This window comes from Anomaloglossus baeobatrachus, chromosome 1 (genome assembly GCF_048569485.1).
Source record: "Anomaloglossus baeobatrachus isolate aAnoBae1 chromosome 1, aAnoBae1.hap1, whole genome shotgun sequence".
Classification (NCBI taxonomy): domain Eukaryota; kingdom Metazoa; phylum Chordata; class Amphibia; order Anura; family Aromobatidae; genus Anomaloglossus; species Anomaloglossus baeobatrachus.
In genome coordinates this window covers 898261247-898285670 of record NC_134353.1, presented here as the reverse complement: position 1 = coordinate 898285670, position 24424 = coordinate 898261247, and the positions used below count along the sequence as shown (strand labels likewise).

General features: G+C 46.9%; 1 protein-coding gene across 1 annotated transcript in view; it reads right to left on the bottom strand.

The window, feature by feature from the left end:
• LOC142256570 (phospholipid-transporting ATPase ID-like) overlaps positions 1–24424 on the bottom strand; it is a 193160-nt gene that overhangs the window by 75770 nt on the left and 92966 nt on the right. Inside the window, exons 4-8 of the mRNA XM_075328358.1 lie at positions 9877–9990; positions 6064–6162; positions 4950–5011; positions 2232–2304; positions 45–115 (exon numbers count right to left, since the gene is read on the bottom strand). Of these exons, the coding sequence (XP_075184473.1) occupies positions 45–115; positions 2232–2304; positions 4950–5011; positions 6064–6162; positions 9877–9990 (419 nt within the window). The remainder of the gene's footprint in view (positions 1–44; positions 116–2231; positions 2305–4949; positions 5012–6063; positions 6163–9876; positions 9991–24424) is intronic.

The window sequence follows — 24424 nt, the reverse complement described above, 5'->3', positions numbered from 1 at the left end:
CTGTTATATTTTTCGGCTATTCATTGTGAGATAGGATCACGTACCCGTCCAGCTCAGCCGTCTCGATGTATATTAGGCTGTTGGGTTCACTGCTGGAAAGTAACAGCAGATCTGCCTAAACACAAGAGAGCAGTGAGATCACAAGAGCAGAAGAGACATTACATAAAGAGAGGAAAAGCTCTTATCTCTATTATAAATACATGGACTGGTCACCATCAGAAATCTCAATCTGTAATATGAGGACAGAGAGGATCTGCCCTGGGCCTCGGGGAGGAAACAATCTCAATAATTTCATATTTGCAAATTATATTTCAGATATCAGATAATCTCAGATAACAGAGATGGAAGAAGCAATGGACAATATTATGTTAGATTGTTGTGCTGTGCTAAATAGCATTTTTTTCATGCATTTTGGCTGCATATTTTCTTGTAATATCAACATTTCTGCTATTTTTTAGTATTGTATGTTGATTCTGTAACCTATACCTGTTGCACTCTATTGCTCTGAATTAACAGATCTTGCATTTGTGGCAATTTTTTCGGCTATTTTTGTGGCTATTTTTTTGGGCCAGCTTTTCCTGTTTTTCGGCTATTTTTGCAGCAATTTTTTGGCCCAGTTTTTCGGCTATTTTTTTTAGACCAGTTTTTTTCTTCTGTTTTGTTTTGTTTTTTGGGCTATTTTTGCCTTGCATAAATTTCTTATTCTCCCTTGCGCCTATTTGGAAGTTTATTTTGTTCTTCCATTTCCGCCTGCCTTTTTCTTCGTTTACCATTTCAGACGTGGTCTTTGGAATTAAGATGTTTTGTGGACGATTCATTACTTGCGGCTTTTTAAAAAGTCGCAAATATTTTGTGCGAAAGTACTCCAGTCTGCTACACTCCTATGCTTTTCTGAAATGATGGACACTTTAAAAAAAAACAAAAAAACAAAAACACTTGAACATCGTTTGTGTCTTTGCATTCTATGGCCCCGTTGTGTCTTTGTATAGAGTGTGAACAGAGACATAAAGAGACAAATGTTTTAATACAGACATTTAGCTACTACCGTGTCTCCCCAAAAATAAGACAGGGTATTATATATATTTTTTTGCTACGAAAGAATCGCTAGGGCTTTCAGGGGATGTTTTATATTTTCCCATGAACATCAATCCACATTTATTCTTGAACAAAAAAAAAATCAACATTTATTCAAATATAATCAGTCCTCACATTCTGGAACATCAACATTTTGTGTTCTTCCTATTACTGGCTCAGATGCACATTTTCTTTTCTGATCTGCTTTTCTCATGGTGCAGAACCCGTCCTATAGTGGTGGGTACAATCCATATTTACAAAGGTTTAAATTACCTGCTTAAATGTATTATTCTCTATGTACTGCTAAATTTACCCCTATGAGAAAGCAGACACCCCCCAAAAGAATTGCACTTACCAGACCCCAAACAATTAGATTTGGCAAGTTAATGGGCTCTCACATACCAATCTGCGTTAATGTCAGGTTCCCCTGCCTTCTACAGCTGTGGCTCCCCCTGGTGCCTGGAAGCAGTATCACTCATGCGGAGTGATACTGGTACCTGATCTGTGCGTGAGAGCCACAGTGCAAGGGATCTGACAGCGACACAGATCTCTGAAGGAGATCCCATCCACCATTGGCACTGGCCAACTGTAACTGTTTGAGGTCGTCTGGTGAGTGCAATGTTTTTTTTGGGAAGGGAGGTGTCTGCTTTCTTTTGGGGGTGTCTGCTTTCTTTGATGCAGAGTCTTGCTGTGTTCTTTACTTTTTCTAGCTGCTTCGACACTTCCTTGTGGAACTGCAACAAGGGCATATTTTTGGGGTAGGGCTTATATTTCAAGCATACTCCAAAAAGCCCCCAAAATCCTACTAGGACTGATTTTCAGGATAGGTCTTATTTTAGGGGAAACAGGGTTTTACTGCAGTCTGTGCTGGGACTTCCTGCTCTGAGAGGTGGAGAGAGAACTGATTGACCCAGAACACAATGCTTTTCATGTGGTTGCTATAATGAGCAAGTCTAAGATAAAATGTAAGGTGAGGGTAGTCTCCATACAAAGTACACTTTTTATTTTGCTCTGGCAGCCCTTGAGAGCTGTAGTATTAAGTGACAATTTATTAATAATCTAATTTATTTACAAATATGATGGGAAATTGTTTCGTAATTTAGAATGAAATTTGAGAACTGAATGAAGGACGTGTACGAATAAAGCATTAAATTTACCGTCACAAAGTTGTTGTTTTCCAGTTTTATGATGTCGCCCACCTGAACTTTCATCCATTTCTCACTTGTAAACCTGAAGAAATAACTAATTGAGTGGCATGAAATATGCAAAGCAACAATCATTGTATTAGTTCAATCTTGATTGAGACATTTGAGATCCAATGTTTTTTTGCAGGATGAGATTATTACATCTAAATAAAACTACAAACAAAAGAATACAGCAGCACTCTGTAAGCGCAAAGATATATGCATACATAGAATACATATTTTTCATTTTATAAGACGCACTGGATTATAAGACGCATCCCAAATTTAGATACAAAAAAAGGAAAAAAAATATGGGGTCCGTCTTATAATTCGGTGGTGTCTTTCCGGTGAAGGGCGGCAGCGGTGATGGTGTGGGGTCTCAGGAGGCAGGGGCAGTAGTGGAGTAGGGAGATGCTGCGGGCGGTGCGGTGGGTGTGCTGGATGCTCGCTGGCTGCTGCGGATGCTGTGAGGCAGGTACATCCAGAAACTGTTGGTGGTGCAGGCTTCAAAGAAATGGCGACAGGAGTCGGCGCCTGCGCAGATTGAGCTGTCAGCTTAATAATGGATCAAGATCTCATCTGCACATGCACTGCCTCCATTTTCCTTAAGTCTGATGCTGGGAGATCAATGGGTCAGATGAGGAACGTGCACAGATGAGATCTTGAGCCGAGACCTCAATCTGTGCACACGCCATTATTTGAAGCCTGCACCGCACATTTTCAGAAGGGACCCTGCCTCTGCCTCACCGCCAGCAGCGCGTACCAGCACTATCCACAGCACTAGTACCGTAGCATTGCCCCTGCTTCCTGTAACCCCTCTCTACCACCCCACGGTAAGCTGCTTTCGGATTATAACACGCACCCCTCATTTTTCTCCCAAATTTTTGGGAGGGAAAGTGCCTCTTATAATCTGAAAAATACGATATATAAAATTTGAACGGAATTAATGCGATATGGAATATACTTAGAAAAATGAAGATACTAAAGGGGGCTTTACACACTACGACATTGCTAATGCGTTGTCGTTGGGGTCACGGAATTTGTGACGCACATCCGGCCGCATTAGCGATGCAGTTGCGTGTGACACCTATGAGCGATTTTGCATCGTCGCAAAAACGTGCAAAATCACTCATCGGTGACATGGGGTCCATTCTCAAATATCGTTACTGCAGCATGAAGGAAGTTGTTCCTCGTTCCTGCGGCAGCACACATTGCTCCGGGTGACACCGCAGGAACGAGGAACCTCTCCTTACCTGCCTCCCGGCCGCTATGCAGAAGGAAGGAGGTGGGTGGGATGTTACGTCCCGCTCATCTCCGCCCCTGTACGGCGGTTCAGTGACGCTGCTGTGACGTCGCTCTGACGCTAAACGAACCGCCCCCTTAGAAAGGAGGTGGTTCGCCGGTCACAGCGACGTTGCTAGGCAGGTAAGTATGTGTGATGGCTCTGGGCGATGTTGTGCGCCACGGGCAGCGATTTGCCCGTGTCGCACAACAGATGGGGGCGGGTACCCACACTAGCGATATCGGTACCGATATCGCAGTGTATAAAGCGGCCTTTAGTGTATAGATTGGCCAATTGATGTGAGCCCATCAACTACAGCAAGGTGACCTTTCTTTGATGGGACCCTATCCTAAATTCATGCCTCTCCTGGACTTAAAGTCTAAAAATGTATGGATCCAGTGCTAATTAAAAAAAAACCCTATGCCTGGTAGGAGGAGAATATAGTCAGAAAAGGAGGCTGCCGATACCACCAATAATATACAACAAAAACTGACCACTATCTCCAAATTGAAAAAAGCAAGTGCGAACAGGCACAAGCTGCTATGACTACACGGAACACAAACAAAAGAATGCAGAATTCTATATATAAGTAGTAGTGTTGTGAACATACACAAAAAAAGGCATAAACGTCACAGGTTTTCTGCATATGCTTTAATATAGCCAATGGAATACTTAGGAATTTTACTAAAAGATTAACCCATTACTGCTCTATAAAAGGCTTGTGTAATAAAAAAATAAAGTACTTGGGTGTGCACCTCCTCATATTACTGAACGAGGAGCTTATACCAACTACATTTTGCGTGGTCTAATTTCCTCCTTGCTAGCATTCAGTAACGCTTGATTTGAGATTTCAGGAGACATTCGCTGTTAAGAAGGAGATTTCCGAAACTATGGAATTTCTCCTTGACAGTGTCACAATACGGACACATTAACCAATCAGAGCCCTTTTATTGTATCCTCTAATATTTTTTTTTTTTTTAAAGAAAGAGAGGCTTAAATAAGGCTGACATTAGTGTACAGCTCTGAATGGTGACTAATTAAGTGGAGTCATCAGCATCCTGAAATCCCTCTCCTTTCTAATCATATGCGCAGGCTGCTGCTATGTCCTCCCCTATGCTTTACACTTCAGCTTTGCAGAATGTTAATGCACTAGAAGAAATGCAACTAAAAAAAAAGAGGCTGCTCTGCTTTATTATCCGGTCACCCCTTGGAAGAGACCATAAAAATTGGCACTAAATAAAAGGCTCGTAACTCTAGAACCATATGATGGAATACTCAGGGGGGCAGAGAGCAAAAAACTTGTCACCTGGTCTTCTTTAAACCAACAGTATATGTTGGATAATATCCTCATATATGCTGTTACACAAGTACCTGAGTTACAAGGCTGCCAGAAGCTGCAGGACACTTACCCTCCTTTGCTAAGTACCTGGACTGTCCGATTATTGACCTGGTTGTCACTTTTATGTCGATACTGAAACAAAAAACAGAAATTTGCACAGAAATATTAATCACAATTTTCCCCGTCGCTTCATCCAAACCTTGTACAATATGGAGGGTTAGTTATATTATCCCAAAGCTGACATTTCAATTCTTGGGGATTGGGATTTTGATGGTTAATAATATATAAAAACTGGCATATTACATTAGGCTGCTTTCACATTACGTTTTTTTAACATGCGTCATGAACGTTTTTTTGCTGCAAAAGCGGATCCTGCTTTTACAGCAAAAAAACGCATGCAAACGCATGTGTTATTTTGCAGGATCCTGTCACTTTAAGTTTATGGGCGGGCATTGGAGTCATGTGATCGGGAGTGAGGGGAACTGAACGTGAAAGACTGGGAGCCGACATCTAACCACTGTGGAGGCTCGTAACCAAGGTAAACATCGGGTAACTTGCTTGGATACCCAATATTTACATTGCTTACGAGCGTCTGCAGCTTCTAGGAGCCGGCTGACTGCTCCCTGCAAGATAAACATCGGGTAACTAAGACCGCGGTTACCCGATATTTACCTTGGTTACGAGCGTCCTCCGCTCTCAGGCGGGGGAGAGTGGAGAGAGAGGGAGGGGGAGGGAGGGAGGTGGAGAGGGAGGGAGGTGGAGGGGGAGAGAGGGGGAGGGGGGAAGAGAGGTGGAGAGAGAGACTGATCACACCAGGCTGGTTTCTGGGCATGCTCAGTAGAGCAAGCAGGATCCTGTCTATCAGCATGCAGCGTTCACATGCGTTTGCGTGCAGTATAGTCAGGATCCAGCAATTTGCAGTATTTGGACGCAGCTCAAAAACGCTACAAGTAGCGTTTTTGAACAAAGTAAAAAAACTGCAAGTCGCTGGATCCTCACTATAACGCACGCAAACGCAGGTGAACGCATGTTGACGCGAGTCCATTGCAAATGCATTGAAATGAAAACACATTTGCACTGGATCCGTTTTTGCGTTAAAAAAACGTTCATGACGGATGTTAAAAAAACGTAGTGTGAAAGCAGCCTTATTGTTTGCACTAAAAAAGATAAGACTGGAGGCTTACATAGTCATCTGTGGCATCTTTTACTGCGGACACAGTGAGCACCAATACCAATGGGACTACTGTAGTAAACCACGACAGGGAGGACACTTGAGGAATGAACTGAGAAGAGAAAATATCAGATTTATTTTTCAGGTCAAAAGATAGTTATGACTCACATCCACACACAGCTAAGGGTAATCTCCTAAATATCTCCTGTTTGCTGTGATAGCAGCTCCCTGCACCTGACACTAGAGGGAGCCCTCTGCATACACACAGTAGTGCTATAAACCTACTATACAATGAGCTCCCCCTAGTGGTGACTGCAGACAACCAGAATCCTATTATTCATCAAATGAGAAAAGAATAACTGCTCAATACTGATATATTGAGTAATAGAACATTCATTTTACAAAGTACATTTATGAAGTTTCTAGTAAGGAATGAGGTTTATTCTGAGTTTTAGCCATGGAGCCCTATTGTTCAGAGCTGCATTCACATTTCTGATGTCAGCCATCTGGTATCAGTCAATATCATCGGAATATAATTCTCACGGCTTAGCTGATCTACTCTTTGATGCAGGCTTTTTGTCTATATAGTCCTAGGCTCCATATAAACAACCTAGCTGGGAGACTTAGTGACATTTAACCTCCTGCAGCGTGAGAAAACAGTAGCACTTTCAATACAGCTCCGAAGGCCACTGGAGTATAAGGCTATGTTCAGACTGAGGTTTTTTTTTTTCCATTTATCCTCCCCAAAATGCTCAAAAAACTGCTTCAAAACTTTTGGACTATTCTTCCAATACATTTGTATAGAACATTCACTTTACTGCTCTATGATATAGTTTCTTTAGCTTTTTTTCTTCTGCTCCGGAAAAATGCTTGGTGGGAAAAAAATAAAGTGTCTGTCACTTGTTTGAGGCATCTCCTGGGTGTAAAATGTTCCAACTACCGTAAACGTCGTCTAGTCAAGAGGCTTAAAAAAATACAATTGGAAAAAAACACTGAAAAAACTGTTCAAAATTGCACCAGGAAAGGAAAATTTCCTCCAAAAATTATCAAAAGGAGTGTTTCTTGAAGCATTTTCTACTAGACTACTAGTAAAACTTCTGAGCAAAATGAATTCTCCAGCACGAGTCGCTGTGATAAATATTGTTAAAGGGAACCTGTCAGCAGAAATGTCCCCTAAAACCTAACAGATTCCCCCTCTGCAGCTCCTGGGCTGCATTCTATAAAGGTCCCTGTTATGATTGTGCCCACTTTCTGACCGAAAAAAAGTGTTTATAAAGTTGTACCTTTTTGGCTTCTGATTCTGTAAATCCGTCACGGGGGCGGGCTGCCTGATGGCCGTTATTCTGCCCCCTGGTCCTGTATGCCGCCCCCATCGCTGATTTCAATAGTTCTGGACGCCGCCCACTGCTCCAGCCATCCTCGCGCATGCCCAGTGCCCATCTCTCGGGGATGAGCACTGTGCCCAGCGTCACCGCTGGTGACGTGCACGCAGGGTTAAGATTATGGGCGGTGCTGTGATGTTTATTCCTAAGCAACCGCCCATAATCGTGGGACCGCGCTTTCCCCCTCGGCCTGCTTCTTTCTGCGCAAGCGCGCTGCTGCTGACCTCACTTCGCCTCCTTCCCATCTTGCCCCGAGGCAGGAAATAGATGGGAAGAGCGCGGAGCAGTGACTACACCGAAAGCGCGGTCCCGCGATTATGGGCGGTTGCTTAGGAATAAACATCACAGCACCGCCCATAATCTTAACCCTGCGTGCACGTGACGCTGGGCACAGTGCTCATCCCCGAGAGATGGGCACTGGGCATGCGCGGGGATGGCTGGAGCAGTGGGCGGCGTCCAGAAGTATTGAAATCAGCGATGGGGGCGGCATACAGGACCAGGGGGCAGAATAACGGCCATCAGGCAGCCCGCCCCCGTGACGGATTTACAGAATCAGAAGCCAAAAAGGTACAACTTTATAAACACTTTTTTTCGGTCAGAAAGTGGGCACAATCATAACAGGGACCTTTATAGAATGCAGCCCAGGAGCTGCAGAGGGGGAATCTGTTAGGTTTTAGGGGACATTTCTGCTGACAGGTTCCCTTTAAATAGATATAAGTGTATACTATGGCTTTACATCTAAATTTATCAGGATCAGTAAATCTGCCTTGTTCAGAGACATGCACCTTATTATACCAAGACCAAGGAAAGATTAGGCAAATTAACAAACAAGTGAATGAGGCTATTCAGATCGCTGGCCCAGACGTCACCTCTCTGCTATCCAAAATCCCGGAGTGTCTATCGGTCATATCCTTCTTCTCCTCTCGCTTCCTAAAGCTGAATGTGGGCAAAACTGAAGTAATCATCTTTCCCCCATCTCACCTATCTTCCCTGCATGATCTATCTATTACAATAAATAACATCACACTCTCCCCAGTACCAGACGTCCACTGCCTTGGAGTAACATTCAACTCTGGCTTGTCCTTCTCACCATACATCTAATCTTTCACCACCTTCTACCGTCTCCAACTCAAAAATATGTCCATAATTCGTCCTTTCCTCAATTCCAAATCTACAAAAATGCTAGTTCATGCCCTCATCATCTCTCACTTTGATTACTGCAACATCCTTCTCTGTGGCCTCCCTGCTAATTCTCTTGCACCTCTCCAGTCCATCCTTAACTCTGCTGCCCGACTGATCCACCTTACTCCTCTCTGCTCTTCCACTTCTCCCCTATGTAAATCCCTTCACTGGCTCCTAAATCCCCACCATATCCAATTCTAACTAACAGTGACCTACAAAGTCGTCCATAATCTGTCTCCTCCGAATATCTCCAAACTAATCTCTTGATATACTCCAACACGTAATCTCTATTCCTCCCAAGATCTCTTTCTCTCCTCTACGCTCATCCATTCTTCATCCAACCACCTTCAAGATATTTCCCGAGTGTCCTCACAAATTTGGTGCCTCAACACGCCAGATTATCTGCTACACTTGCAAATTTAAAAAAAACCCCATCTGTTTAGAAATGCCTACAGCCTGCAATGACCTCACCACCACCGGAGTTGCCAACTCACCACTGCCGGAGCTGCTGCATCACCACCACTGGATCTGCTGCCTCACCACTGCTGGAGCTGCCACCTCACCATCACCGGAGCTGCCGCCTTACCACTACCGGAGCTGCCACCTCACCATCACCGGAGCTGCTACCTCACCACCGCCGGAGCTTCTGCCTCACCACCACCGGAGCTGCTGCCTCACCACTGCCGGAGCTGCAGCCTCACCACCACCGGAGCTGCCGCCTCACCACCGCTGGAGCTGCCACCTCACAATCCCACTTACAGTCTCCTACCTATTATCCTATAGAATATAAGCCCGCAAGGGCAGGGCCTTCTCCTCTCTGTACCAGTCTGTTTATTGTAACTTGCATATGTATTTTGTATGTAACCCCTTCTCATGTACAGCACCATGGAATCAATGGTGCTCTATAAATAAATATTATTAATAATCATTTAGATTTGATGCATCTTGTGAAGCCCAGGCACCGGAAATGGAAATGTGCTTGCACGTAACCTAGATTTCCACTATAATTTACACCAATTTCTGAAATAAATCTGTTGGATTAAGCAGCCTCATTCGCTCCATCTAAGACCCATCCATTAAACAAGTAACATAAGTAATGGAACACAGTACAAAAAAACTGAGCAAATAGAGATTGCATAAAAATATAGGGCTTTTCAATACCAGAAAAATGGAGCAGGATCCATAATTACCCCTAAATATGTCAGTACACTGCGCTTCACAATGAGACCAACTATATCTAAAAGATATCAAGAATTACTCACCTGCAGGATCAGGAGGAAGACGAAATAGGCGTTGGCCACTCGCTGGAACTGCTCGAAGAGGTTGAGGGGCAGGAAGGTGAAAACATTATATTTAGAGGTCTTGATTGCATTGGTCTGGATTTAAAATAAAACAAATAGATAAATAAATAAATATATAATAAGATAAATATATAAATAAGGAGCATGTTACACAATGTTAATTTCACCCAACACAATGACCTCTTTGTAGACAACCATTCCAGGACTGAATCTTTCCAACTATAGTTAATATATGATATCTTGATATATATGATATATGATGCATATATGATATCTTGTGTTATGGCTATAAATAAGATCGCTGGCTCTGGAACCACTAGTTGTTGAGTTTACACAAGAGTTGCATGGAGTTTCCATGTTGTTCCATGTTGCATTATGTACTCCTGTTTAGGCTACATTCAAAAGAACACATTTTTGGTCACTTCTCTCTGTGCACACAATGGTTTTCACAAGCAGCACACACACCAATGTTAGCCAATGTACAAGTTACTCTGAAAAAGCTCACACGAAACGTGCATTGGGGTTGCACATATATTTGTCATCCAAGCAAGTGATGGAAATCAGAGTACTCCAATATGCGTTAGAAAATAACTCAAAGTCAAAGAATCCATATCTTGTCCTCATTTACTGGCAAAGTAGGATTAACCTCTTCTCCTCCATACTCAAATATACAAGTACATACAGTATGAGCAATAGGTGTTGGTGGAAAAAGTCCCAACATGAATTGGTCTCAACTGTGCTAGTTTCATTGATTGTTGACAGCTCCTGCCCCTATCTTTGATGTGGAGGAGTAGACACAGCCACAAATGGACCTAGTCATGTCCATCAAAGAAACATGCCCGCCTAGGTGAGCCATAGGGCGGCTTTTCACGTTGCAACATCGCACGTGCGATGTCGGTGGGGTCAAATCGAAAGTGACGCACATCCGGCATCACTTTCGACATCGTAGCGTGTAAATCCTAGATGATACGATAAACGAGCGCAAAAGCGTCGTTATCATATCATCGGTGTATTCTCCGACATTTGCATAATGCCGGTGCCGCGACAGGTACGATGTTGTTCCTCGTTCCAGCAGACAGCACACATCGCTGTGTGTAAAGCCGCAGGAGCAAGGAACATCTCCTTACCTGCCGCCGGCTGCTATGAGGAAGGAAGGAGGTGGGCGGGATGTTTACATCCTGCTCATCTCCGCCCCTCCACCGCTATTGGCCGCCTGCCGTGTGACATCGCTATGACGCCGCACGACCCGCCCCCTTAGGAAGGAGGCGGGTCGCCGGCCAGAGCGACGTCACGGGGCAGGTGAGTGCATGTGAAGCTGGCGTAGCGATAATTTTCGCTACGCCAGCTATCACAAGATATCGCACCTGCGACGGGGGCGGGGACTATCGCGTGCGACATCGCAGCATCGGCTTGCGATGTCGCAACGTGCAAAGCCCGCCATAGGCTCCTGACCGATCTAGGATGCCTCAGGGTTGCTTGACTGGACCTGACACCATAGCTATGTTTTCTCTAACCCCATATTGGTGTAGATCTGATGCTTTGCGTGCCTCTTACTGCATTGTTGCAGCGGCCAAAATTACATAATTCCGGGGGGGGGTTTTCCTCTCTAGTTACATCCTTCACCAATCAGAATAATTTATTTTAGATTTTAATAGATCGCATATTTCTAAACTCAGTGATACCAAATCTGTGAATTTTTATGTTTTTTTATGGTTTTATTTTCAATCGGGTAGACGTGATTTGAACTTGTGCCTTTTTAAATTTTTATCATATTTTTTAAAAACTTTTTAAAAACTTTTTATTGCTTTTACTAGTCTCCTTAGGGGACTTGAAGCTGCGATTGTCCCATCATTGCGCGAGCTCGCATCAAAGGGATAGGCACGATCTTGAACGTAGCCATACATCCAAGGTTGTGAAAGGGTTAATATGTATTACAACAGAGGTAACAGATAATGGTAATACCGCTAGCAATATATGTGTTTTGAAATCATTTGTGCCGGAAGTCAAACAAGTATATGTTCCTTATTCTCTTGTCCTGCTTATCTAACTTGGCCATTAATAGACAGGATCTGAAAATAATTGTGCCAAAAATCATTTATGTATAGGCTATTATCTGTTTGTGTGTCTATTTATGGCTAAGAGGCTGTTTTTAATATGCTTTATTAAAAATTAGGCTTTAACATTATCTATCCAAGCCATACTATATATATGTCACGGCCGGGCGGTCGGGTAGACCCAGGAGGTGGATCCACTGGACCGGACTCTAAGATGGTGGTAAGGAGTCCGGCAGCTGAAGCACTGAAGGGCGGCAGAACAGTCCGTGCAAGTGAGGGCAGCGGAGGAGTCCCTGGGACCACGGAGTCACAGATGGTGGTACTGGTGACGTAGCTCAGGTTCGGAAGCCGAGATGATAGTAGGCGGGGTCCGGAACCTCTGGAGCGGGATGACGGGTCACCGCAGGGATCCGAGATGGTACGGACTGTCAGTTGGCAGACGGACAGCGTGCGGGGTTCAGGACACGGCAGACTGGATGGCGCGGCAGGTACGGCTCTACAAAGAGAGATAGGTGAGTATAGGCACATAAACACCAGGAGACCTGACTCCTAGCTCAGGGAACACGAAGATCAGGCCCCGCCCCCTTGGACAATGACCCCCTATATACCCTGTACCTGTGCAACCTCATTTCCTGTTAATGGACGCTGGCCCTTTAAGAAAGGGTCAGTGACCGCGCGCGCGCCCTAATGCGCATGCGCGCCGCCCGAGTGCCAGAAGCCAGGGAAGGAGGCTGCGAGGAGGACGCAGGGGAGCCGGCCAGGTCCAGGGAAGCTGTCGGGCGCCGGGATCGGGGTCCAGGGACCCTGGGACGGACGGGATCCGGTGGCTGGAGAGCGGGGAGCGTGGCAGGTGAGCCGGGGAGCGGGGGTGAGGACCCGGGAAGCGTGACAGTACCCCCCCCCCACGCCCCCCTCCCCGCAACCGGGACATGAAGGCACGGATAAGAGGAGTGCCCACGTTCTCCCTGGGCTCCCAAGACCTATCCTCAGGACCATACCCCTCCCAGTCCACCAGGAAGAACTGCCGACCTCGTACGGTCTTCATGGCCACGATATCCCTTACCGCATAGATGTCATCATCGGCAATAGGTGGAGGAGCCGGACTGGCAGCAGCGGAGAAAGGACCAAGGACAACCGGCTTGAGCAGGGAGACGTGGAATGAGTTGGGTATCCTCATCGTGGCCGGGAGCTGTAGCTTGTAGGATACCTCATTGATCTTGCGGAGGACCTTAAACGGCCCGATGTAGCGAGGACCCAGCTTGTAGGACGGTATCTTCAATCGGATGTACTGGGAAGCAAGCCAGACCAGGTCACCAGGAGAGAAACACGGAGGATCCAGACGTCTCTTGTCAGCGTGTTTCTTCATCCGCTGGGAAGCGCGCCCAAGGGACGCCTTGACAGAGTCCCAAATGGTAGCAAAGTCACGGACAGCAGTATCAGCAGCCGGGACATCCGATGAAGGGGATATAGGCAGCGGGACGGCGGGCTGAAGTCCGTAAACAACATGGAAGGGTGATTTGGAGGATGACTCACTGACGTGGTGGTTATGGGCGAATTCAGCCCAAGGCAGAAGCGAGGACCAGTCGTCGTGATGGGCGTTGACATAGTGACGTAGGTATGAGGTCAAGATTTGATTGACCCTCTCCACTTGGCCATTAGACTGAGGATGGTAAGCAGAGGAAAAGTCCAGAGTCACTCCCAGATGTTTGCATAGAGCCCTCCAGAAGCGGGAGGTGAACTGGGTTCCTCTGTCGGACACGATGTGGGATGGAAAGCCATGCAAGCGAAAGATGTGATGTATATAGGCTTCCGCGAGTTCCTGAGCTGAGGGCAGTCCGGCCATAGGAACGAAGTGGGCCATTTTGGAGAATCGATCAACCACGACCCATATGACTGTGTGCCCGGAGGATAATGGCAAGTCCGTAATAAAGTCCATAGCTATGTGTTGCCACGGGACTGAGGGTATCGGCAGAGGCAGAAGACGGCCATGGGGCAAGTGGTTGGGCGTCTTGTTCCTGGCACAGGAGGAGCAGGCAGAGACAAAAGCAGCGACGTCCGTGCGAAGGGATGGCCACCAGTAATGGCGTACAATCGCACCCCATGTTCTCTTCTGGCCTGCATGGCCGGCTGTTTTTGATGCATGACCCCAGTGTAACACTTTTTGCCTGTCGGTCTCAGAGACATAGGTCTTCCCGGGCGGTATCTGGGCTAGAGTGACAGGGGCCACCGGAACGATGTTGCTAGGACAGATGATGGGTTGGGTAGTCGCTTCCTCCTGCTCCATGGGCATGAAAGACCTGGACAAGGCATCAGCGCGTACATTCTTGTCCGCGGGTCGGAAGTGAAGCTGAAAGTCAAACCTGGCAAAGAATAAAGACCACCTGGCTTGCCGTGGGTTCAGTCGCTGAGCGGACCGCAGGTATTCCAAGTTCTTGTGGTCAGTGTAAATTATCACGGGATACACTGCACCTTCCAGGAGGTAGCGCCATTCCTCCAGTGCCAGTTTGACTGCCAAGAGCTCTCGGTCCCCGATGGTGTAGTTGCGTTCAGACGCTGAGAAGCCCTTGGAGAAGAATCCGCAAGTCACCATCTTCCCGGAGGAGGATTTCTGCATGAGCACTGCTCCGGCTCCTGAGGAGGAGGCATCCACCTCCAAGGTGAACTGGCGGTTTAACTCCGGACGGTGGAGTACAGGAGAGGAAGCAAAAGCTCGCTTCAATGAGCCAAACGCGGCGTCGGCCGCAGGCGACCAGTCCTTTGGATTTGCCTCTTTCTTAGTCAAAGCGGAAAGTGGAGCAGTCAGAGCAGAGAAGTGAGGGATGAATTGGCGGTAGTAGTTGGCGAATCCCAGGAAGCGTTGGATTGCTTTCAGTCCAGAAGGGGGAGGCCAGTTGAGAATGGCGGAGACCTTCTTGGGATCCATCTGCAGTCCAGTCTCAGAGATGACGTACCCCAAAAAGGGGAGTGTAGACTGCTCAAAGACACACTTCTCATACTTTGCGTACAGGCGATTCTCTCTCAATCTTCGTAGAACCAGCTGTACGTGCTCTCTGTGGGTTGAGAGGTCCGGAGAGAAGACAAGGATGTCATCTAGATATACTACCACACAGGTGTAGAGGAGGTCTCGGAACACGTCGTTCACCAGTTCTTGGAAGACGGCAGGAGCATTACACAGGCCGAAGGGCATCACGCAGTACTCATAATGTCCATCGCGCGTATTGAACGCGGTCTTCCATTCGTCACCAGAGCGGATGCGCACCAGATTGTAAGCACCCCGAAGGTCCAGCTTGGTGAACACACGAGCCCCCCTAAGTCGGTCAAACAATTCGGGGATGAGCGGCAGAGGGTACTTGTTTTTGACTGTGATCTGATTCAGACCCCGGTAGTCGATGCAGGGGCGTAAATCGCCCTCTTTTTTCTTGACAAAGAAGAAACCTGCTCCAGCAGGAGAGGAGGACCTCCGAATGAATCCCCTTGCCAGGCTCTCTGAGATGTAAGCAGACATAGCCCTTGTTTCGGCTGGAGATAAAGGATATATCCGTCCTCGTGGTGGCGTTGTTCCAGGGAGCAGGTCGATGGCACAATCGTATGGACGATGTGGCGGCAGTACCTCGGATTCCTTTTTATCAAAGACATCCGCAAAGGTCCAATAGGCCGAGGGCAGCCCCGGTAGGTTCTCAGGAACCAGAGGTTGTCGGATGGGTTGTGTGGATTTTAGACATCTCTCATGACACGAAGAACCCCAGCGGGTGATGTCGCCTGTACCCCAGCTGACTGATGGTTCGTGGGCCCGTAACCATGGAAGACCCAGCAGGATCTGATGGGACATGTGAGGGAGGACGTAGAAGGCGATGGTCTCGGTGTGAAGAGCACCGATCCGCAGTTCAACCGGCCTGGTGGTCCAGGAGATGGTGTCAGAAAGGGGTCTCCCATCTACAGAGGCAATCACCAGGGGCTTGTTGAGTGGAATAACAGGCACTTGGTATTTGTCCACGGTGGCTTGCTGGATGAAATTGCCTGCTGCCCCGGAATCGAGGTAGGCCTCAGCCGTGAACCGCGTCTCTCCCGTTGTCACTTGCACGGTCCATGTGACCGGATCAGAGAGAGTCCCAGCACCTAGGGTGGCCTCTCCTACCAACCCTAGGCTTTGGAGTTTCCCGGCCTTTCCGGACAGGAACGGAGGAGGTGTGTGTCCTCACCACAGTAAAAGCAGAGGCCCTTAGCGAGCCGCTCTGCTCGTCGTTGTTCGGACTGCCGTATCCGGTCAATCTGCATGGGCTCGTGGACGGGAATCCCAGCGGTAGAAGACTGAGGTACGGAGGTCTTCTGTGGAGGAGAGGGATGCCGGACTGGACGTCTCTCCCGAGACAGCTCTTTGGAGCGCTCCTGAAAACGGATGTCTACTCGAGTTGCTAGGGCAATCAGGGCATCTAGGGTGGAGGGCACGTCACGGCCCGCCAACTCGTCTTTGATGCGGCTTGAGAGACCCTCCCAGAAGGCGGCTGTTAGGGCCTCATTATTCCAGCTGAGTTCTGAAGCCAACGTGCGGAAACGAATGGCGTATTGGCCCACCGTCAGTGTTCCTTGACGCAAGCGGAGAAGGGATGAAGCAGACGCAGAGGCGCGTCCCGGCTCGTCAAAAGTGCTGCGAAAGGCCTGCAGGAACTCTTGAAGATCCTTGGTCATAGGGTCCTCCTTTTCCCACAAGGGGTTCATCCACGCCAGCGCCTCGCCCTCCAGGTGAGACATTATAAAGGCGACCTTGGCTTGGTCAGAGGCGAACAGATGTGGCAGCTGCGTGAAATGAAGGGAACACTGGTTAATGAAGCCCCTGCAGGTCTTGGGATCTCCAGCATAACGAGGTGGTGAAGCCAACCGGAGTTGGGAAGCACCCGACGAGGCTGCCACTGGTGCGGGAGCCGTGGATTGTCCATTGGAGGACCTGGGTGCCGCAGGCGTCATGGAAGCTTGTAACGTGTACAGGCGGGTGTCCACGGAGGTCATAAATTGCAGCATGCGGGTCTGGACTTCACGCTGGCGTTGGAGTTCCTCTTGCAGGGCCAATAGTGCTGCAGCGGGATCCATGGCCTGATCTTACTGTCACGGCCGGGCGGTCGGGTAGACCCAGGAGGTGGATCCACTGGACCGGACTCTAAGATGGTGGTAAGGAGTCCGGCAGCTGAAGCACTGAAGGGCGGCAGAACAGTCCGTGCAAGTGAGGGCAGCGGAGGAGTCCCTGGGACCACGGAGTCACAGATGGTGGTACTGGTGACGTAGCTCAGGTTCGGAAGCCGAGATGATAGTAGGCGGGGTCCGGAACCTCTGGAGCGGGATGACGGGTCACCGCAGGGATCCGAGATGGTACGGACTGTCAGTTGGCAGACGGACAGCGTGCGGGGTTCAGGACACGGCAGACTGGATGGCGCGGCAGGTACGGCTCTACAAAGAGAGATAGGTGAGTATAGGCACATAAACACCAGGAGACCTGACTCCTAGCTCAGGGAACACGAAGATCAGGCCCCGCCCCCTTGGACAATGACCCCCTATATACCCTGTACCTGTGCAACCTCATTTCCTGTTAATGGACGCTGGCCCTTTAAGAAAGGGTCAGTGACCGCGCGCGCGCCCTAATGCGCATGCGCGCCGCCCGAGTGCCAGAAGCCAGGGAAGGAGGCTGCGAGGAGGACGCAGGGGAGCCGGCCAGGTCCAGGGAAGCTGTCGGGCGCCGGGATCGGGGTCCAGGGACCCTGGGACGGACGGGATCCGGTGGCTGGAGAGCGGGGAGCGTGGCAGGTGAGCCGGGGAGCGGGGGTGAGGACCCGGGAAGCGTGACAATATACAGTGTATATATATACAGTATATATATATATATTTTTCAATACAAAGATTCACCAAGGAAAATATCACTTTGACAATATTCTAGTACTTTGAACCATAGGCCATAAATTCTTATAATTATTGATAAGCAGTACCATTGATACTACACTCCCCATTATATCACTGTATACAGGGAGGTGGTAATGACAGGTCATGTAACCGGGCCCCTGTACTATGATTACTGCTTTTTATTCCCCTATGCTGGGCTGTGATACACATAGGTGATATTACACGGCTCTGATACCTGTGATCTCATCCTATGCATGGCAGTGGTAATGAAAGGTCATATACCGTATATATTACAGGCCTGTATGAAATTCTGTCTGGGGACTACAGGGAGAGACTTGTCTTTATTTAGTTATCCTCCAGGCAATGCAGTTATGAAATGTTGTAATATATGTCATTATCTGATTTTGCTTCCTTCTTTCCCAAATACCATGGTACAATGTACAGTTCATGCTCCTTTAGAAGCCACTTTTAACTGCTGCTCAGCCAAGATCCATACATTGTAATTAATCAGTCTGTATGCAGGACTTTCCCTGTTTGAGCCTCTTTCATACAGTAAGTCCACTACTCTTGCCTTTAGATAACAATGCCCGGTGTCACTCTGTGTTAGAACAGAGGGGACATGATGCATATTACTAATTATGTTCTCCATTTACTATATAGTGGGCAAAATTGGCAATAAAGGAGTCGTCGGATGTTAAAACAAAACTGTCAATTCTTTATAAATTGTAAAAATGTTATTGAACTTACTTATGTTCTTTATTTATCAAATCTAAATAAAGTATGTTGTTAAGTTCATTTTTTCTGGTTTGTAAACCTTGAAGAAGTTGTTGATTTTACCGTGACTCACAAGCAACTGTAAGGCTAGTTTCACACTTGCGTTGGACGGGATCCGTAGCATTGCGTTGTGTGACGCATGCAACGGATGCGTTGCATATAGTGGCACAACGCATGCTACAGATCGTACAAAATAACGCAATCCGTTGTAGTTTTTTTCCCTTGACTTTACACATCTGAGCATGCGCAGTTGTGTAAAGACAGCTGCGTTAACGGAATCCGTCAAATGACGCAATCTAACGGAATCCGCCACCATAGGCGTCCATTATAAAAACAACGGACGCCTAACGGATTCCTGCAGGTTGCGTTTTTTTGACACTCCGCCAAGTGCAGAAAAACGCTACATGCAGCATTCCATCCGCCCGACGCAGCGTCAAAATAACGACGCTGCGTCGTCCAGCGGATGCAACGCAGACACTTGCGTTACAGTGCGTCGTCCATACAACTCTATGGAGAATAGCGCAGTCCGTTAACGGACTGCGCTATTCTCCATAGTGACGGAATGCGCTGAACGCAAGTGTGAAACTAGCCTAAGTCATCATCTGTAAACCCTGACCTGGGAGAGGATCTCTGGGGTCGCATGTCTGACACTGGGGTGCAGCTAAATTGAAGTCCAGTGTCATGAGCGTACCACAACAGAGAGTGGTCCCTCCTATTTCTGGTGTCAGGAGATTGCAGCACAGGGCTTCATACACATTTGCTCAGGTTACTGCTGCTGGCTGTATAGATTCTCTTTTTTTTCCTGGGTTCTTGAAACTCTGAATGAAAGGTATGGGCAGCTGTTCTCTATTGCTAATTCGCTCTGCTATAAAAACTTCCCTCCTAGCTCAGGTAAACGCTGGTGATAGTTTCTGCTTTACTTGCCTCTAGATCAGTGTTTCTCAACTCCAGTCCTCAAGACCTACCAACAGATCATGTTTTTAGGTTTTCCTCAATATTAGACAGGGAATAATTCCATCACCTGTTGAACATTAAGGAAATCCGAGAAACCTGATTGAGGAAAACCTGAAAACATGATCTGTTGGGGGGTCTTGAGGACTGGAGTTGAGAAACACTGCTCTAGAGGGAACCAATAAGCTGAGGACCAGGAAGCCATTTACAGAACACTTGCTGTATGAAAGTTGTGTTGTTTTTCCCTTCCTTAGTCCTTTTGGGTTTTTCCCCTCTGGTCCGTTTCTCATTATTACCTCATACTGTTTGGAGTGCTTTGTATGATTGCTGTTTATTTTACCCCTGTCTGTCAATCCCTCTCTCTGGCCTTAATCTAGAGCGAGACCAGCGTTCCCACTGCCCTGCGCACTATACAGGGCTGAGTCCAGGGAAGGACAGGGATAGGCAGGTAATCGGCGACGGGGTGAAAGAACCTGTATATGGATGTTAGGGAGTGCAGGGATCAGCCTCAGGTGAGTTTAGGAGGTGACCCTGCTCCCCTTTCCCTAGCACCAGGGCTCACCATTGTTTTGTGTACCCTGTGTGTTCTGGCGCTTGTCAGGGGTTCCCGTGTACCTGGCGGAACCCCGGTAGTCACTGCGTAACATCCAGGCTCCTGTAAACATTAGAGTTGGCTAAACCTACTAATTTCAGTGGGATTGGCTTACGATCTAATATGTATGTGGGGGCTTCCCAACTCTTCTCTGACAGATCATAATATGGTGAAAAAGATTAATTTTAATATCCGTTCATCTTGTTTGGCAAAGGAATAAGCTGCCGCCAGAGGTGTTTGGCAGTGGCTCTTTCATAGAACACTCAAAAGTGCTTAGATGAAACGACCGTCTGCATGGGGCAGATAGGAGAGACAGCGGTGTATGGACATCCATAGTTTTCAACCCAAAAAAAATAAGTAAAGCATAGTATTTGCAAAGTTATTATTTAGATATCAAAGGTGAATTTTTATTTAAAAAAAAATGGAATTGAGCGTAGAAAAAAAAAATCTTTGCTTTGGAGCAGGTTTTCACCTGGCGGCCATTGCTGCTCATACACCAACTATTTACTGCCGGTCACCCAGTGCTGATTTATATAGTTACAGCTAACATTTGCACATAGTTTACGTCAATCGTCCCATTGACTGCCCTGTAAATACCAGGTCCCACGCTGGCAGAGCCCTGTTCTTTCGGGCTGTGTATCAAGCAGGAGGAGCTGTCAGGTTCCCAGAACACTGGGTATTATGGACTTGGCTTAGATCAGATGGATCCCAGAATATTTCACTGGCAGAGAATTACAGGACCTGCAATGTGCCATCAGAAACTGACTGTGTGGGAAAATGGTCACCATATGTCTGGTGAAGTACTTTTTTTAGAGAGAGAAAGATAATTAGGCTCAAGAATGGAGTAATATCTAAAAAAGAAGCCGGAGAAGGTAAAAACACGGCCAGAAGCATCAAAGTTCTTATAAAGAGGAATAGTAAATAGCTAAAGGTAACTAAAAGGTAAAGCTAAGAAGAAGAAATTCTCCAGGAGCTAAAATAAGGCCATGTTTACACAAAGTCGTTTCAGTTTGGACAAATCTGATGTTTTTCAAGAGAAGCCTCTTAAGGAAACGTTCCTTTTTGGGAAAGGAGTTTTGGAGGATCTCTTTCTTTTTATGAAGAAGTTTCAAAGAAGTTTGGTAATTTCTCAGCCGGTTGATTGGCGACCAGGCTGTTGTGGTTCCATCAGCGCTGAAGCCAATGCCAAACCCCGGGAGCAGCGGTGGAGACTCGTTGCTGGAAGGTGAGTATAGGGCACAGGAACATACGTCAACTGAAAGGGGACAATCCCTTTAAGGCCCCCTTCACACGTCCGTGAAAATCACGCACACGTTTTTCACGAACGTGTCAAAGGTGCATATATCCCCCCGTGTGCCGTTTTTATGGTACAACGTGTGTTCTCCGTGTGTTATCCGTGATAACACACAGAGATCGGGAACTTTCTGCTCACCTGTCACTGGCGTTGCTGTCCGTGGCGCTGATCTTCGGTCTCCGGTCCTGACGACTCTCCGTTGCTGCTGCTTCCGCCCGCAGTGGAGTGAATACGCGATGAGCATAATGAGCTGGGGTCGGAAGCGAGTGACAGCAGCGGCAGAGACTGCAGCACTGGGGACAGGTGAGTATAGATTTTTTTTTTTACCAACACGTGTGTTTTCTCCGGTGTGTGTCACACGGATCACATCCGTGCGGTCCGTGTGCGGGCCATGTGACACCCGTGATGCCGGAGAAAAACGGACAAGTCTACGTGTGGAGCACACGGGCACACATATGCTCCACGCGTACACACGGTCCATAGCAAAACACGCACGTGTGCGCAGACCCATTGATTTTAATGGGTCTACGTGTGCCCGTGTCTCTGGCACGTGAGGAAACGGACCAAACACGTACCGGAGACACTGACGTGTGAAGGGGGCCTAAAGGGAACCTGTCATTTTCCCTATGTACACGCGGTTCTGGGTGCACATCTAGAATCCCTCTCTAACTGTCCCTGCATATAGTAGCACACATGAACAGACCCTTAGAAAAAGTATTTCTAAAGAGCCTTTATGATATGCTAATGAGAGCTGTGACTAGTGATATCATTCTTTATAACAGCCATGTGCATGCGATACCTTGCTTTACAACAGCCAGCGTTATGGCACCATGATACAAAGCCGCGCATGCATGCAGCTTTGTACCTGTAAGATTTCAGCTTCCGCATCACTGGGTGTATGCCATGCTGGGTATCAAATATGGGAGAAATCACATGTTTTTTAATTATGTATTTAAATAATTAAAAAAAGCAAAAAAAACTCCATGCGCTTCCTCCTATTTTGATACACAGCCAAGATAGGCGCACGGCTGGGGCTGCAGCCTGTAGCCGTATGCGTTACCTGTGCTGGTATCATAATATTGGGGGACCCTATGGCATTTTTTTTTTATTTAGTTTTACACCATGATAGTGACCCAAAGACAGCGCCTGTGATTAGTTGCAGTCTGACACTCTGTCACTCACGTTGGGAAGCGCGTCTGACTGCAACCAATCACAGACGCCATTACTGCTGGCGGGCGGGGGAAGCAGTGAATATGGATAAGCGATAATAAGCGGCCCTGGAAGTAGAGTGAGAGGCCGCTGGAGCCGTTACAGGTGCGCTGGAGACTTGGTAAGTATGAAACACCAATTCCCCTATCCCTTATACCACCATCTTTAAGTGCCAGATTCTGGCCCCCATAGATTTATATGGGTACCGGCGTCCAGCCAGATATCCGGAATCAATTCCGAGCCGGACTTGTTTTTTTTATCCGGTTAGACCCGTCGATCCCCGATAACTGTGAGTTTGTCCATCACTATTGGTAAGGCTTTAACATTGGAAAAGTGTAGGTTCGTCCCGATTGGGTTTCACCTTGTCACAGTGGGATGGCTTTAACACTTTTCTTTTTTCTCAAAAACAGTGTATACTAAGTACTGCATGTTATTTATTTATATGCACTATTGCTTTTTACTTTTTTTTATTTACAGCAGGGTATATACCATACTCATATTTTTATCTTAGGGGTTGTTTTTATTCCATAGTGCCTAGTTTGTTCAGCACTTGACTCAAAGATGTAGTGGGCACTTTTTTCCTCCAACATAAAGTACTGGCCAAAAGTTTGGACACACCCTCTCAACTCTAGAATAACTATTAAGAGGAGACTTTGTGCAGCAGGCCTTCATGGTAAAATAACTGCTAGGAAACCACTGCTAAGGACAGGCAACAAGCAGAAGAGACTTGTTTGGGCTAAAGAACACAAGAAATGGACATTAGACCAGTGGAAATCTGTGCTTTGGTCTGAGGAGTCCAAATTTGAGATCTTTGGATCCAACCACCGTGTCTTTGTAGAAAAGGTGAACGGATGGACTCTACATGGCTGGTTCCCACCGTGAAGCATGGTGGAGGAGTTGTGATGGTGTGTAGCTGCTTGCTGCTGACACTGTTGGGGATTTATTAAAAATTGGAGGCATAACGGAACTAGCATGGCTACCACAGCATCTTGCAGCGGCATGCTATTCCATCCGGTTTGCGTTTAGTTGGACCATCATTTATTTTTCAACAGGACAATGACCCCAAACACACCTCCAGGCTGTGTAAGGACTATTTGACTAAGAAGGAGAGTGATGGGGTGCTAAGCCAGATGACCTGGCCTCCACAGTCATCAGACCTGAACCCAATCGAGATGGTTTGGGGTGAGCTGGACCGCAGAGTGAAGGCAAAAGGTGCAACAGGTGCTAAGCATCTCTGGGAACTCCTTCAAGACTATTGGAAGACCATTTCCGGGGACTACCTCTTGAAGCTCATCAAGAGAATGCCAAGAGTGTGCAAAACAGTAATCAAAGCAAAAGGCGGCTACTTTGAAGAACCTAGAATATAAGACATATTTTCAGTTGTTTCACACTTTTTTAAGTATTTCATTCCACATGTTTTAATTCATAGTTTTGATGTCTTCAATGTGAATCTACAATTTTTAGAGTCATGAAAATAAAGAAAACTCTTTGAATGAGAAGGTGTGTCCAAACTTTTAGTCTGTACTGTAGGTGGGCAGTATTATAGTAATTATATTCTTGTACATAGGAGCAGTATTATAGTTGTTATATAGAAATTAATATAAAGAGTTTTCAAACTTTTCTTTGACCACCAGATGCTTACTTCTTTTTTTTTTCAATAAGCATTTGCAAGTTTTTAATGTCACGTGCCTGGCTCAAGTTCCATAAATATGACCCTTAATGGGTCCACAGGGGGTAGATCTTCATTTT